Genomic DNA, 17,024 nt, shown 5'->3' with positions numbered 1-17,024 from the left:
TAAAAAGTAACCCCAAAAAAGTAACATTTACACATCTTCGCTAATATTTGGCAGCAGAACATCAAGTAAATTGATTTCATGCCAATTTTAAACTGAAGCTAGCATCTCGTCTATGGCTTGAATACATTCTCAATGTGTATTGTAATGTTTCATTGCTTCATTCTTATATGAAAGCGATTCAAAGGTGCACTCAGTAGGTTTCCGTGGCTTATTCAACAAAGCAGTGGCAGGTCTTTGATTAAATATGGAATGATTTAGTTATGATTAGCATACAATATATTTTATTCCATTCTGATTTCACAGGCCATTTTAAACCACTGCTATTAGTTTTTTTTTTTTTTTTATCCTAAGATTAATGACCTGTATGTCATATGCGCTTCTCTTAAAAAATAAACACAGAAACAAGTACATTAAGATCAAAAGGGTGTTTAATATTTTTTGCAAAAAAAAAAAAAAAAAACGAAACAAGTAAAACGGTTTGTGTTGATTGATTTTTACAAAACAATAAGCATTTCACAAATCTATCACACACTAAATGCCGGATTCAACAATTCAGGAAATTAAAAGTAACAAAAATAACATTTGGCCCCATCCCCTTCACCTAGAGCAACATCATCCTTTAAAGCTGATCTGTGGCCAGTTTTGCCATTTCCTTACAGGACTGAAGGTTTAGAAAAGTGGCGGATCAGAGAACAAATTCATCCTGTTCCCTTCACTCAGCCTCCTTCAGCTCCTCGCAGTAGATTCAACATTTATGGGAAAAACTGCTCAAACAGTATATGCAGGACGCTCATGCAACAAAGGTATGCGGACACAAACCTCTCCCCTAACCCCCCCCACCCCACACCCCAATCAGCAATGGTCTGGGAGTCTTCAGTATGGCCGGCCGCGTCTCTCTTCTCTGTGATCTGCCCTTTAGGATGGAGATTACACACGTCAAACAACATTCATGCTGGATTACGACTGATTGTAGAGATGAGAGGTTCTCTTTACCTTCCGCCAGCTTTGTATCCTCCTCCACCGTAGCCTCCGCGGTCTCCACCCCGGAAACCCCCGCCTCGGCTGCCCCTGAACCCGCCACGGTCCCCGCGGTCACCTCCGTACCCGCCCCGACCTCCACGCTCTGGGAAGAGTGGGTGGCAGCATGAATACAAGCGTTGTGCATCATTTATGCTTGCCATTGAGAAGCCATCAAGTGTTTTAAGTGGTCAAGTGTTTTATTAAACCAAGCGACAACCTTCCCAACTCTCTCGAAACCAACATGGAAGTGACAAACTGCAATTCATTGACCACTAGAGGCAGGGTCTAAAAGAGTCAATTCCATAGTTAAAATGCTCAACTTTACAGCAAATGTGTTTACAGCCTGGTACAAAAAGCTAATTTTGCCCTTCATGAAAACTGTGAGGGGGTGAATTTTTTTACAACTCATCCATTTAAATTATATTAAGCATTAAAGTTGTGCATAATTGAGGGCGTGGCCACTTGAGTGACAGGTGGGTTGCCACTTCTGTCACTACTAGCCATTTGTCTGCTTTCTGTTAGCGTAACGTCAGCTCAGCTAATCCGCCTCTGCCCATTTTCAGATATTCTGGGAGTGACGCTTCAGAAACCTGCTGTGACGTCAAAGACTGTAAAGAAATGTGCGCAGTGTCCATGCATTAAACTTACCACCTCCGTAACTATCACCGCCTTCAGGTTTAGGAGTTCCACACTTGTTGCATTCATATCTTCTGGCAAAGTTCATGTTTCCACAAGAGCTGCAAGGAGAGGTATATAAATGAACATCTGACTACATACTCCTCTTAAACACAAATGCACAAATGACTACATGGTGCAAACCTGTTGGGACAAGGCCAGTCTCCTCCCCTGACATCAAACGAGGGACCCCCACCAAAGCCGCCTCTGCCTCGAAAACCTGTGCGCACAAAAAAAGCATAGAATTAGTAGGGGTGTAACAATATGTCGTGTCACAATACAAAAATGTATTGTGTATATTCACCAAAATTAAAACTCTGTAAACGTTAATTTTTTCACAGTAGTTTTCGTGTCAGTACTACATTAAACTACTATATATAAATGTTGAATATAACATAATAAAAGTATAATGCAAAGGGGGAATATTTGTGTCCTGATAATGCCAAAATGTCTCATGTTACCAGTAAAAAGTGGTCTACATTATTTTAAATATCTAGTCAGCGAAAGTGCAAGAATTCATCTAAAATTAAAAATGAGCCATTTTCAGCTTCAGAATGATCAATTTTTATTCTGGTGTCACTATCGTTTCATGCTTTGGGTTTCCAAAGTCCAAGCCTATTCATTTACACCCACAATGTAACACCAAATTTAGCATTTTGATGGAGTATTGCAATAATATCGTATTGGGAGTTCAGTGTCGTGATATGTATAGGATCATGACATGAGGGTATCGTTAAACCCCTAATAATCAGCATAACCCTCGTTTCAATCCAAGCGGGTCTAAAAGATCGAACTGGTTTATTAGGCAAGTAAAGCAACTAGGAAGGACTAGTGAAGATGTCCAGCACACACCCCCGCGGCCGCCGCCACCTCCTCCACCACCTCCTCCTCTGCCTCCTCCTCTCTGGGTGAACTCTGCCCTTCTCGTAGCAAACGACACCTTGATGGGTCTTCCCTTAAACTCCTTTCCTATTTTCCATGAAAAGGAAACAGCATTGTGAAAAGTGATTTTGGGGCTATCAGAGGCAAAGACACAGCATCGATGTTTCTTTTACCATCAAACCAATCAATGGCAGCTTTGGCTGAGGGGGGATCGTCAAAGGAGACTGTGGCTTCACCCTTCAATCGTCCAGTGGCTTTATCCGTGTACAGATTGATCATGGGAAGGCCAGTCTTCTTATTGAGCTGTTGAAGAGATTAGTTAGAGTAGATTAAGCAACTGTAAGTCAGGGTTCTTCAGGTCACTGTAGTTCATGACTAGGACTCTAGGATTTCCAGGATGCAGAAAACAGACGAATCTTGGAACCCAATCATAAGTGTAATTTACTGTATAATGCAGAACGTCATGGAATTTGGCAAACTTTGGATGAATAAATGAGGGTTGTACACTTAATCGCAACATGTACTAGTGTCAGTGAATTTTACACCGCAAAAAGACATTTAATATAACATTTAAATATGAAGTCTGCATGTAGTGCCACTCGTAGTGTTTTCAGCATCTGCTGTCTTGCTAGATGAGGGCATGAACTTCATCTGACATTTGTCACATGCACACTCAAAAGGTCTTCATGACCACCGACAAAGCTTGGTTTAACTTGACATACAAATACACACTGTATTGTACAGTCGAAGTTACTTCTAAAATTAACAAAAAAATCCTGTTCATGTTAAGAACATGTTGTGCCGCACTTTGTTGGCCAAAGGAACCACTCCATTTTCATTTAATTACATTTTAAAATATTTAATTAATTTATGCCTTACTACCTTATTCTTTATACTTACTACAATTAACAAATATGTATTAAATCAAATCCAGAAAAACTAGTAGAATTTCTGAAAAAAATTAAACATTCATAGGGCCCCAATTTATTGTAAAATAATAAATTAAGCTGTTAAAGTTTTCTGAATTCAATTGTTTAGACATGCTTGATCAATTTAAATTAAACCATTAAAATGTAATCTAGAAAAAAAAAAAAAATCTAATTTGGGAGAAATAAAATGGAATGAGAACACACCCTCTACGCTCCAAGTTATGAATTCAATTCTTTCATTCTTTTTGATAACTAAACTTTAAAACTGAGTCGAGAAAAAAAATTAAATAAAAACATGAATTTGTATAAGAAAAACATACTTTAGGGGAAGAAATAAACTGATTTCATAGGGCCCTGCATGACCTTCTGGCGAGTGAACTTGCCTTTATGATCCCGATTTGTTTGAAGAAGTCACCCACTTCCTGAGTGGTGACCTCTTCTCCAAGACCTTGGACAAAGATGGTATTATTGTCTGAGTTATCCTGATCGCCATCTGTAATTGAGAGCATACATTCATGTTGGAGTCATGACACCATTACAGTACATTTACACACCAGGGTAACTTCCACTACCTTCATGCCAACTCAAATAAAACCACTACATTCTCTCTCTCCCCCCAGTGTTCTCTCACTTCTGAATTTAGGGTGAAATGCTTTGAGTGTGACATTCGCACTTACCTCCATCATCCTTCTGACCATAGTCTCTGGGTCCTGAAAAACAACAAGACACGAAAGAGAAACACAACTTTGAGAACTTATGTCATAAATCCTTATTTCAATACAAAGTCTATGAATAAAAGAAAATAAAACCAATCTGCTTTGCTATGTAGATTTGACCTTTACAGTGACAGTTTAAGCTATGCACCAGTGTCCAAAATTGCTGCACCATTTTTCCAAGACCTTTGTAGACCAGGACAAATTTCTGTGTGTCTAGCAAAAATAAATCCAAGTATTGATCTAAATCATGTTTCTTCTTCACCATGTGCAGGTGGCATCCAGAAGACTGACATTTAATTCAGTTTCCTCATGCAAAGATACCATTTTACAAGAGTAAAGCTGGGTAGTTGTTAGACTTTATCCCACAAGAGTATTACCAGAGAGGACAGCAATAATGATGTTCCTTTGGGTTGACATAACAAGGTGGCTCAAGAGTTCATTTGCCAGCTAATCTTTCTGTATTTCTTATTTCTTTTCCCCCACTGAGACAGTTCTGATGCTCATCACTTACCACCGTAATTTTTGTAGCCACCACGGTCACCACCACTGCAGAGGAAAAATTGAAGATATGATGGCTTTCCTTTGTTGAAACCTGGGAGCGCAAGGCTCCCTCTTTACCAGTATTCATGCCATGGTTTACTACTGAGGAGGAAACGGCTCCCATTGACAGTTTGGTTAAGGATGATGGGCCAAATGTACATGAAACATTTCAAATTGAAACCAAAAGGCAAGCCTCTTTCAAATTAGAATGTTTTTGGATTAACTTCAAGATTTGATGCGCTCTCTGAATTGAGACGGAGATGTAGCTAAAACCAGAGCAGAGCACGGAGGACAACCTCCCTGCTCCCTCTTTCATTTTTTTTTTTCAAGAAACAAAACTAGATTTGAGCGTCTAACTGTTGTGGCACTCGTGTAGACGAGCACACATTTGTCTTCCATTATGAGTGCTTATGAGCTCCAATGGCTGTGGTCCAACTTTAATTTCACTCACTTTGATACCTGTAGTATAAAATGTAGACCAGTTAACACAAAAAGAAACAACACCGTACAGACAGCGATTCATGTGGAGTGACTGAGAATTGTTCCTCGTAGCTGAACCTTCCAATGTGAAAACTCTCCCAAAGGGAAGAAAAAAAAAAGTTGATTGGAACAATGGAGACCAGGAGAAATGAGCATAAAATTAACTGGAATTCGACCAGGTTCCCAATCATCCAATCAGCTTCAGTGGATAACAATGGGCAACTTCAGTTTTTTTTTTTTTTTGCCTTTTTTTCTCTTCCAGAATTAGCATTTAATTCAAGGGAAACCAACCAATTAATTTGGCCTTGAAAAAGTGTAAGAGGAAGGGTTGTGCTTGAGTCTCTCCTACACATAATATTTTACCATAATTAGCTTTGTAATTCTCAATTTAAATTCTCAGCTTGGTCTAACAAAAGTCAGACTTTTAAGATCTCGCCAATTCAAGAGCAGATAAAACCTTGAGGGCAAATATCCATAGATGTGCCAGTTACGCATATCATTGTGTGTTTTGAGCTATAACATGTCCTGTATGTGAATGTGATGCTTTATGCATATATATGCACTACACATGGAGAAACCTGGCTACTGTAGCCTATAAGCTATTTATAATAAAGCATCCAACAACTAACTGCAATTAGTTGACATTATATTGGGTGGAGTGTCACTTCAGAGAAACAAACAGATGGTGTTGTCCATTAAGAGTACAACCACTTCAAATAATAAAGTACAGTGGAAGCACCTTTTGCAGAACAAACTTAATTCTCACCAAATTAGTTATGCATAGCAAAATGTAAAAAAATAAGTTAAAATTAAAGTCTTATCAACAGCTTTCAGGTCTAATAGCATGTTTTTCATCCGAGTGCAGTAATACCTTCTGGGGTGGGCACACTTACCCCATACCGGAGGGTGGGCCTCCTCGGCCACCTCTGTCGAAGCCTCCGCGGTCATAACCACCCCGGTCAAATCCCCCACGACCTCTGCCCCTGTAGCCCTCAGTCCTGTCTGAGCCTCCGTCATCGCCATACCTGCGCGCATCACCTGCAGGGGGGAAGATGGGGGTTTAAAGGCACTTTCACACCTGGCTCGTTCAGAGCGTTTGATTCGGACCTGGTGTTTTCTCCCTTAGTTCGGTTAGGCAGACACATGAAGACAGCAATCGCTCGAATCCACGCCAAAACAACTGCTCCAAGATTGCCTAAATGATCTCAGCCCGACTGAAACCGAACTCGGGGCAGTTCGGTTGAGGTGAGAGGAATCTGAACCAACGAAGCAAGCGGTCTCAATTTGTAACGGGAAATGTTACATAAAAGCTGCCGTATCCGATTCTGTCCGTGAGCTCATTAACCATCGCAGCTGAAAACTAAAGAACGCCTCTTCATCTTAAAATGTTGTGGAACTGCTCTTCTCACGCATTGCAAGAATCCAGACGAAGCCTTGATTCCCGCTATAACTGCATTATTTATATAAATATATATAAAACACAATTTTAAATGTATATAACTTATCAGTACGAGCGGGAATTATGGCTACATTTGTATAAGTGTTTGCGTGAGTCTCAACATATATAAATAAAGATATACAGATATTAAATTTATAAATGAATGTCAATTCATCTTAAAGGATGACGCAGAAGAACCTGACCAATAAGAGGACAGTTTTACTTAATTTTGGTACGCTCTGAAATGTTGCCTTGTGAAAGTGAACCGAACTAAGAAAATGCAAAAAAAAAAAAAAAAAAAGCAAGTGATCTACAGGTTTGAAAACACCCCAAGACACTTCTCTCAAAACTGGACTAAAAATGATTTCCAAAATGCTAACTGGACGCTTACTTGCAACATGCAAGTGTCATGAGACTGTAGCATAGTATATTATAATTGTATCTTACTATAAATGTCTTAATTAAACTAAGGCCTAATCCTGGCTTAGTCTAAAGCCTTGTCTGAGAGACCGGGCCTAAAGGTATTCAAGGCCTTAAGGTTTTGCTGGACAGAAATGCTGACAGGTTAAACTCACTGACGGAATAATATATAAATGTAATTTTAATTATTTTTTTATTATTTGTAGGTCAGATTGGATCAAAGTCTACGCAAGACACATCGCAGTACATCACAAAGCAATTACCATCATTACGGCGCACATATCCACCTTGAGAGCTCCCATAGGAGCCACTGGACTGCCCGTACGCTCCTCCACCGGCACCCGCCGCAGCCGGCTGACCGAAAGACCGAGGCTGCCCGTATGACTTGTCACCATACCTGCAGTGAGAGAGGATGAGGGAAACCATTCACAAGTTGGTGTGGGTAAAAATGTGCACAGGTTCCTTTGTTAACAGTGAAAAAAGGCTAGTAATAAATATAAAAAAAGGTTAAAATTGTTTTTTTAATAAATAAATCATTTAAATAAATCAATTTATGTAGCACTAACTTGGCTTTTTTTGGGGGGGGGGGGGGGGGGGTCATAATTGTAACAAGTGTAAACAATTAAACATCCAGTTTAAGCCAATATGTAAATGTGCATATGATCATATGTGCCTCCTTGAACATTATCATCTTTGCCGTGCAAAGGCAGCTAAAGTGTCAAACAGAGGCAAAAAATAAATAATTCACGCTTGACACAGGAGGACCAAAGTTTGTAATAAGCATCTTTCTGAAATACATTTAAACATTCTCGCATGTCATGCACAACGCCAACTTAGGGCTTGAGAGAAATGAGGTGGTGTGAAAAAGGAAAGCCAGATCTCTCACCCAGGAGAGGCTTCAGATGAAGCCTGTTGACCGTAGCTGTCCAGGCCCGGCTGAGGCTGACTGTAGCCGGCAGAGGAGTATCCCTGAGACGACTGGCCATAACTCTCTCCTGTGGAGAAACAACAGTTACACAACAGCCATCTTTAACTGAACGGCTCTTTCAAATCACTTTATAGGTCACGTACCACCAGCCTGTCCGTAACCACTGAAGCTCTGTCCACCGTAAGAGCCACTTCCATTCCCCTGACCATACGCCTGCTGGAAAAAATCAAATCAAATGAAGCTACAACACTAAGAAGATGCATATTACCAACAGTCATTTGGTCAAGCATTACCTGTCCACTTTGAAAGCCTTGGGCTCCACCATAAGATCCGTAACTGTACAAAAAAGTAGAAATAAAAATTACACAAACTGAAACAAACAACAAATTGGGAGAATCTGATGGTACCAGCTTTACTCTTACAGGGCTAATGACTCAATCATACGAAACACTAAGATTTGAAAATCTTATCGCCACATTTACATATAAAGACTTACTTACATTAATGATTAGTACTATTACTTTGTGTGCGTGTTTGTAGTAAATATCACTTACCTTTGTTGAGCACCAGGCTGACCGTAGCCTGAATCTACGAACAGAAATACACAATTAGACAGAAAATATAAAGTGTAAACAACACTGCATCGAAAAGGTTTTAAATGGGTTTCATTCTAACGTCAACTGAACGCTTAGAAAGTCATCTATGTAATCATGAGTAAAATGCTATGCTAACAATCACACCACGCCGCACCATGAGCATGGAGGCTAAAGGCCCATCTAAAGTCTCACATTAACCTACCAGCCGGCTCGTTGTGTATAATTTAACATATAACTGTTTATTTAAAGAGTCGTATAGCTTATGTCGTCAATGTTGTTTTATATTTAAACAATGGCAAATCCCGCGTCGGCCATTTAGCCGCTAATGCTAATCGTGCTGCGCTAATTATCCTTTATGTCTCACAACATAGAACAGCAAACAAATAAATAACAATTATTGCGTTGTATGAGCTACTTTAGATTATGTATGTATTTTTAAAAAAGTGTTACCTGAGGCCATCTTTTCTGGAGGAAATAAAATGAACTGACCACCTATTCCAAAAATAAGAAATTAAAAACCCGGCACGAGAGAAACGCGCACTGCAGCTCTTATGAACTTTGACCCGAGACCGGATATAATACCTTCTACTTAGCGGGACCGTGTGGATTCATCCATTTATTTATTTATTTGACACATATAACATAATAAATACTGGCGCAAATATGATTAAGCGCAATTTATTGTGAAACTGTTAATAGATAAAGTGAAAACATAACGTTATAACATATAGTTTGTCAATATGTATATGGATAAAGACCCCTGTTTGTTGAAAAGTGGTATCAACTTTGCGCCTTTTCTGTCACGTGATTTCCACCAGGATTGTGTGACGTCACGGTGTGATCGTGCTTACTTCATTAGTTTTCACGTTAATAATTTTACTGTTTTCATAAGGTTAAAATGCCTAAGGTTGCCACCCGTCCAATAAGGGGATTGTCCCGTTTTTAAAAGTGAAGTGATTTTGTCCTGCAAAATGTCTAGGTAATTTGTACCTAACGTTACACATAATGGGATAAATAATGTATTTACAGTGTAGAGAGAATACTAACAGCAAATATAAACAAAACAAGAAATAGCAGAAATTGTCATTTGTGCATGATTGCGTCTTAGCGTCCTTGATTCCCTAGCGACGGACTCTGAGGTCACGCGCCCTAACTTGCTCGTTTTAAACATGCCGATCTCCGCCCATGAGACACAAGAGGGTCTGTGTCTATAGATTTAGAGATGTAGAATTATGAATATATGCTCAAGCTGGACTGTCCGACATAAAGCAGCATGCGGCCGGTGACAGCCTCATCCGTGCTGCTAAAGAGCAAACGACCTAGACTGAAACTGTTCAGTTCCTGAAAAAACAAAAACAAAAAAACAAAACTATATATAACAGTATATATTTAAGAAATATTGGCATGCATATACGTTATATATATTTATATATCATTTATATTATATATTTTATAAATAAATAACACGTTTTCTTAAATGTATAACATGCATGTGTGTGTATTTACAAAATAATTACACAGTACACAAACATATATTATTTAAACACAAACTTTTATTTTGGATGCGATTAATCGCGATTAATCTTTCGGTTAATTATATATATATGAAGAGTTCAGATGCAAAAGCCTCTAAGTGCCATCTGAAATTTTCTTCTAGAATGATCATTTTATCAAGCTTGTATATTTAAGTTCAATAATTTCACTTAAATGGCAGTGCAAATTACCTATTAATTGTCATTTAAGTGAAATTACTTAACTTAAATACACAAGCTTTATAAAAATGATAATTCTAGAAGAAAATTTCAGATGGCACTTAGAGGCTTTTGCATCTGAACTCTTCATATATATACAGTCCAAACTAAAATTTATTCAGACACCTTCAACAATTCTCACATTATCACAGTTTATTTGCCATAGTTTAGAAAATTGTAATAAAATATGACAAGAACTCAGAGTAAAACGTACTCGGTTACTAACGTAACCTCGGTTCTCTCTAGAAGAGGGAACAAGTATTGCGTAAGGTTAGCTTACGCATCGGGAAAGTCTTCTTTCTTCGAGATCTGAAGCCAAAAAATTATCCTTAATTTTGTATACATTGTCAACGCAGTGCAGCAGCCGACAGACCTAGGCAGGCTGATAAGCGTGCTCATTGGCTGCTCGGCGGCAACTGCTTAAGCCTATGGGTGAGCGCTCGGAACGCGGCAACCAATGAGGGCGCTTCGCGCCCTACACACCCTTCTAACCGTCAGAATGGGTGTGGCCAGCGTGTATATATTCAGCGCTCACAGGCTAAATTTCTGGTTTTCGCAGTCTGAAGCGCAAAGCTCGTGGCGCGACACGGCAGGTTACGCAATACTCATTCCCTCTTCTAGAGAGAACCGAGGTTACGTTAGTAACCGAGTACGTTCTCTTACGAGAGGTCTCTCGTATTGCGTAAGGTTAGCTTACGCATCGGGAACCCTTTGTCAACGCCGTGTGCGCCGAGCATCCAGCCCATGAATCCCAGGGAAACCGGGGAAAAACACTCTGCTGGGAAATGTGGCCGGTCGGAGAGACGGGCCAGCGCAGTACAGGTACTTAATGCAGCATATGAAATAGAGCGGCGCGGCCGGTCTATAAACATATAACAGTACAAACATTAGGGCCGGCAGAGCAAGCCCATACAGTACATAAGCACTCATAAGGGTAGGAGAAAAACGACATAGTCGGTCTCACATGAAGAGAAAAAATTCCCGCGCGACAGAGAATAATACGGGCGGCCAGCAGCGCGGGCCAGCACCGACAACAGCGCGTAACGGGAAATAGGACACAGAGCGGATCAGCCGGTCTGAGTCAAACACTTCACCCTGAGTATAGTACCAGAATAGCGCCAGCATATGAACGTAGTCTGCACACGAGAAATGGGCAGAGCATACACATCACTTATACTGACAGTATTTTCGCCTGTAGGGCAGGAACTTCCAGGTTATAAAACCTCACGAATGTTGACGGGGAGGCCCAGCCCGCCGCCATACAAATATCGTGAATAGAAATTCCGCTGGACCAGGCCCACGACGAGGCCATGCCTCTAGTAGAGTGGGCTCTGATGCCCAGAGGGCACTGCAGGTGTCTGGAGGCATAAGCTGCTGCTATCGCGTCCACTATCCACCTGGACAAGCTCTGCTTCGAGGCGGCAAGACCCTTGGTGCGTCCGCCGAAGGAAACAAAGAGCTGCTCTGAACGCCTGAAAGCGGCGGAGCGCGTGATGTAAACTCTCAGCGCCCGGACCGGGCATAGGAGGTTATCACTGTCCCCATCATCGGATGCTGGCAGAGCCGAGAGGGAAATAACTTGTGCCCTAAACGGGGTTCCAATCGCTTTGGGGATGTAACCGTGTCTCGGTCTGAGAATGACTTTCGAGTCATTCGGCCCGAACTCAAGACATGCAGGGCTAACAGATAGCGCGTGCAAATCACCCACTCGTTTGACTGAAGACAGAGCTATCAGCAAAACGGTTTTAAGCGGTTCAAAGGGAAAAGCCTTTAGGGGCGCCAGGACCAAGGACAGATCCCACGAGGGAACCGAGGGGGGCCGCGGGGGGTTCATCCGTCTAGCTCCTCTGAGGAAGCGGATAATGAGCTCATTCCTTCCCATTGCCCGGCCGCGCGTCGTCTCAGCTAACGCTGCAATAGCGGCCACATATACTTTGAGCGTGGAAGGGGATCTGCCCTTTTCCAACAGCTCTTGCAAGAAGGAGAGCACCCGCGGGACCTCGCATGCGCGCGGATCCAAGTTTTGAGTAGAGCACCACTTAGAAAACACCGACCATTTAGACGCGTAGAGCCGTCTCGTAGAGGGGGCTCTCGACTGTGTGATCGTGTTCACGACCCCGTCTGACAGGTCAACGGATATCCGTTGATCACCCATGCATGCAGCGACCAGCGCTCTGGATGGGGATGCCAGATCGATCCACCGGCTTGGGAGAGGAGATCCTTTCTCACCGGGATCGGCCATGGGGGTGAGTGTGACAGCCTCACTAGCTCTGGGTACCAAGTTTGGTTTTCCCATCGCGGGGCTATAAGCAGCACTGAGTGGTACGTTTCTCTGATCCTCGAAATGACCTGTGGCAACAGGGAGATCGGAGGAAAAGCGTACAGCGGGAGGCTGGGCCATGTCTGGGACAGCGCGTCCTCGCTCTTCGAATAAATCCTCGGGCATTGAGCATTGTCTTTCGACGCAACGAGGTCGATTTCCGCTCTGCCGAATAGGTGCCAGAGAAACTGGACTGTCTGGGGGTGCAGAGACCATTCTCCCGGGGGAATGTTGTCCCTGGACAGTCTGTCTGGACCGACATTCAGGTGGCCCGGCACGTGCGCGGCTCTCAGCGAGCGCAGCGAGCGGTAAGCCCACACGAGAAGGCGTTCTGTCAGCCTGCACAGATTCCTGGATCTGACGCCGCCCTGTCGGTTCACATAGGATACCACGGCCGTGTTGTCCGAGCGGACTAGCACATGGTGATCCCGTATGAATGGGAGGAAGCGCATGAGCGCATTCTCGACCGCCATCATCTCCAAACAGTTTATGTGGAGGCATTTTTCCCGGTCTGACCATAGGCCAAAAGCCGGTTTGCCCTCGAACAGAGCGCCCCAGCCTGAGGTGGAAGCGTCCGTCGAGATAACTTTGCGGTGTGAGACAGCTCCCATTGTCACTCCCCGCTGGTACCAGTCGGCCGCTAACCAGGGCTTCAGAGCTGAAACGCAGCTCTGAGTCACTCTGATGCGAATACCGCCGGAAGCCCATGCTCTGTGAGGCACTCTGGCATTCAGCCAGCGTTGTAGCGGGCGCATTCGTAAAAGACCCAGCCGAAGCACTGCTGCGGCTGAGGCCATACAACCCAGTAACCTCTGAAATGTCTTGAGAGGTACGGTGCTGCCCGGCCGGAGGGACGCGGCCAGTCGTCGAATGCAGCGCGCGCGCTGTGTCGACAGGCGGGCCGTCATCGCTACAGTGTCCAGATCCAAACCCAGAAAAGAGGTTGATTGACTGGGCACGAGCGAGCTCTTGGTCCAGTTGACCGTAAGCCCCAGGCTGTCCAAATGGCTTAAAAGCACTGTTCTGTGGGGGATGAGTTCGGCCTCTGACTGTGCTAGGATCAGCCAATCGTCCAAATAGTTCAAAATTCGCATTCCCCGACCCCTCAGGGGAGCGAGAGCCGTGTCCATGCACTTCGTGAATGTGCGAGGTGCCAAAGACAGGCCGAACGGCAGGACGGTGTACTGATATACCTGACCGTCGAAGGCGAATCTCAAGAATGGCCTGTGACGGGGTATTATCTGGATCTGAAAGTACGCGTCTTTTAGATCGAGAGATATAAACCAGTCCCTCGGGCGAATCTGCGCGAGGATTTGTCTGGTTGTGAGCATTTTGAACGGTCTCTTCATAAGAGCCTTGTTCAATCGTCTCAGATCCAGAATCGGTCTGAGGGCTCCGTCCTTCTTGGGAACGAGGAAATAACGTCTGTAAAAGCCCGACTCGCTCATGGAAGGGGAAACCGGTTCTATTGCCCTTTTGCACAGCAGTGTGGCTATTTCTGCTCGAAGTAGATGTGCTAGTTCCCCGTTCACTCTGGTCTCGATACGCGCCTGAAAGCGCGGAGGGCGGCGAGCGAACTGCAGAGTATAGCCTCGTTTTACTGTGTTCAGCACCCATTCTGACGTGCCTGGAATAGCTTCCCACGCTCTCGCGTGTGCAGCCAGGGGCAGAATGGCCTCCGGGCTCTGATCTCCGCTGATCGCGGGCTCGAGAGCTCGAGACGGAGGGGCGGGCGTGACGCGCGCGCTTTTGGTGCTTAGATACGGCGGGTCGCACACAGCGGTGACCGGCCGTTTTACACACAGCGTCCCGGTGGCTTCTGACGGGGAACATATAGTGTGAAGCACGACGCTCGAAGGCGGCGTCGGGGGCGAAGTAGGAGAGAGGATGTGTGAGCGCGTGGAAGCGGGCACAGCATCCGTGTTTATTACTTGACCGGTTGTGAGGGGTTGTGTAACAGAGCGGGCAGTGAGTAGGTGTGGGCACAGCGGGGTGGACACGTGACCTACTTTTATCACTCGAGCGGCTTGTGCCAGCTTTATGCGAGTGGGCTCTGTGAGAGACACGGGGTTTATAGTGCTTGTGTGCAGAGGTGAACACAGATAAGTGGGCACATTTACTGCATTTGAAACACTTGCAGCGCGAGGCGTGCGACCAGGCATAATACTCTCTTTGAGATTTCTCTGGGTCGCTGTGAAAACGGTGGTTGTGTGCAGGCGAGAGGGTGGGTTCACCGGCTCGTTGGCTGCGAAATGAGTGTCTGCAGTAACCGTGGCAACGGGGACTGACAGAACGTGAAGCTTTGACGATGGTCCGGCCGCGGCGGGACCCAGTCGTCGCTTTTCTCCTCGGGCTAGGAGGATTTAGGAGGCTCAGGCTTTACCGCGATCCTCTGCCGGGGTCCCCGGGGAGGCGGCGGTCTGACGCGGCTGGTCGATCGAGAGCGAGGGCGGCCGCCCTGTCGTCGCTGCGAGGATGGAGGTCGAGCTGGACGCTGGGCAGAGCTATGTGCAGGCTGGTCCGAAGGACGGCGTGCAGCAGGTCTGGAGCGTCGAGGCAGAAACAAATTCATTGCCTGTGTGGTCTTTTGAACCTCCGAAAAGCGGTCGACGATCCCGCTAACCGCTGGGCCGAACAGGCCGGTGGGGGAGAGGGGGGCGTTGAGAAACACCGCGCGCTCAGACTCCCTCATGTCCGCGAGCGTGAGCCAGAGATGCCTCTCTGTAACTGACAGAGAGGCCATGTACCTTCCAATGGCCTGGGCAGCGGATTTCGTGGCGCGAAGGGAAAGATCCGTCGCGCTCCTCAAATCCGTGATGGAAGCAGGCTCCGAGCGCTTCTCGTCCAGATCACAGAGGAGGTTAGCCTGGAGAATCTGCAGTACTGCCATAGAGTGGAGTGCTGATGCGGCCTGCCCCGCGGCGGCGAAAGCGCGGCCGACGAGGGCTGAAGTGGTCCTGCATGCTTTGGACGGGAGGGCAACCTTTGAGCGCCAACGAGAGGGCGGGCAAAGGTGCGCTGCGACCGCCTCCTCCACAGGGGGGATGGAATTATACCCCTTCTCAGCGGCGCCGTCAACCTGTGAGAGCGTCGATGAGGCGTGTGAAGACACTCTCGCGGACAATGGAGCATTCCATGATTTAGAGAGCTCGTGGTGAAGCTCAGGCAGGAAGGGTGCTTTTCTGGACGCCGGCTGTTGGCGGCGTTGGTGAAGGAAGCAGCCGTCGAGTCTGTTCGGGGCTGGCTCTTCCGGGGAAGACCAGTCGAGGCCCAGCTGTTCAACAGCTCGCGTGAGGAGGCGTAAAAGTTCCGCGTCCTCGCCCGCTCGAGATCGGCCTGAATCCTGGACTGAAGAGGAGGCGGTAGACCACTCCTCGCTGTCAGAGGCCAGGAGAGAACAGCTGTCCGCGGCGCGTTCACCAGGTTCATCCACATCATCCCCTGACGCGGCGGCATTTTTAGAAAAACGCCCGTGCTCTTTTAGAAGGAGAGGGTGTGTTGCAGTAGGCGAACACACAGCAGTGTAAAAGGATATGACGGCGGATAGCGTAGCAGGCACGGAAGGCTGAAGGCGGCGAAGGCGGCCGGCTTCTTCAGGCGCTGTCCTGGGCTTGCTGGTCGCTGGTTTCAACGGCGGCGGCTTCTCCAGATCCAGCGATGCGAAGTGCTTCGCTGAAGACAAGAAAATCAGAAATTTAGCCTGTGAGCGCTGAATATATACACGCTGGCCACACCCATTCTGACGGTTAGAAGGGTGTGTAGGGCGCGAAGTGCCCTCATTGGTTGCCGCGTTCCGAGCGCTCACCCATAGGCTTAAGCAGTTGCCGCCGAGCAGCCAATGAGCACGCTTATCAGCCTGCCTAGGTCTGTCGGCTGCTGCACTGCGTTGACAATGTATACAAAATTAAGGATAATTTTTTGGCTTCAGATCTCGAAGAAAGAAGACTTTCCCGATGCGTAAGCTAACCTTACGCAATACGAGAGACCTCTCGTAAGAGAACTGTGTCAGAACAAATCCATCTCGATAATGTCAGATAACTTTCATAGAAAGGTTCTGGATGGATTACAATCAACCAAAATGATTGAGACCACTGTTAGCAATATTTACACAATTATCAATACTTTGTTGGGCCACCTTAGCCTCAATGACAGCCTGTAGTCTCCTGGGTTCATGCAAACCTGAACTTCACTATTTTCCCAGACTCGCTGCGGCAGGTTCTTCAGTTCCTGTGTGGTTTTTGGCACTTCCAGACGGAGACGTGCCATCACCTCTCAGAGATGCTCAATCGGGTTTAGATCTGGACTTTGTGGTGGCCAGTTTAATCCTCT

At 45.3% G+C, this 17,024-nt stretch overlaps 1 protein-coding gene across 2 annotated transcripts; it reads right to left on the bottom strand.

Annotated features, from left to right (window-relative positions):
- Positions 1–410: 410 nt before the first annotated feature.
- On the bottom strand, positions 411–9,195 carry taf15 (TAF15 RNA polymerase II, TATA box binding protein (TBP)-associated factor). 2 transcript variants are annotated; one of them, XM_081370422.1, is made up of 16 exons: positions 9,075–9,195; positions 8,583–8,616; positions 8,322–8,364; positions 8,172–8,244; positions 7,987–8,095; positions 7,388–7,497; positions 6,136–6,280; positions 4,734–4,768; positions 4,184–4,216; positions 3,890–3,999; positions 2,751–2,880; positions 2,548–2,664; positions 1,840–1,915; positions 1,669–1,757; positions 994–1,123; positions 411–913 (listed from the first exon to the last, which is right to left on the bottom strand). In XM_081370422.1, the coding sequence occupies exons 1-16, from the start codon at positions 9,082–9,084 to the stop codon at positions 874–876; spliced, it is 1,284 nt and encodes a 427-aa protein (XP_081226548.1). In that variant the 5' UTR covers positions 9,085–9,195; the 3' UTR covers positions 411–873. The 2 variants fall into 2 exon arrangements, with proteins under 2 accessions (XP_081226548.1, XP_081226549.1); XM_081370423.1 differs by having other exon boundaries at positions 8,172–8,241.
- Between the last annotated feature and the right edge of the window lie 7,829 nt (positions 9,196–17,024).

The sequence above is a fragment of the Scardinius erythrophthalmus genome, assembly GCF_964197995.2.
Source record: "Scardinius erythrophthalmus genome assembly, chromosome: 7".
NCBI lineage: Eukaryota > Metazoa > Chordata > Actinopteri > Cypriniformes > Leuciscidae > Scardinius > Scardinius erythrophthalmus.
The sequence above is the reverse complement of the archived record's forward strand: the minus strand, read 5'-3'. Positions and strand labels throughout refer to the sequence as shown.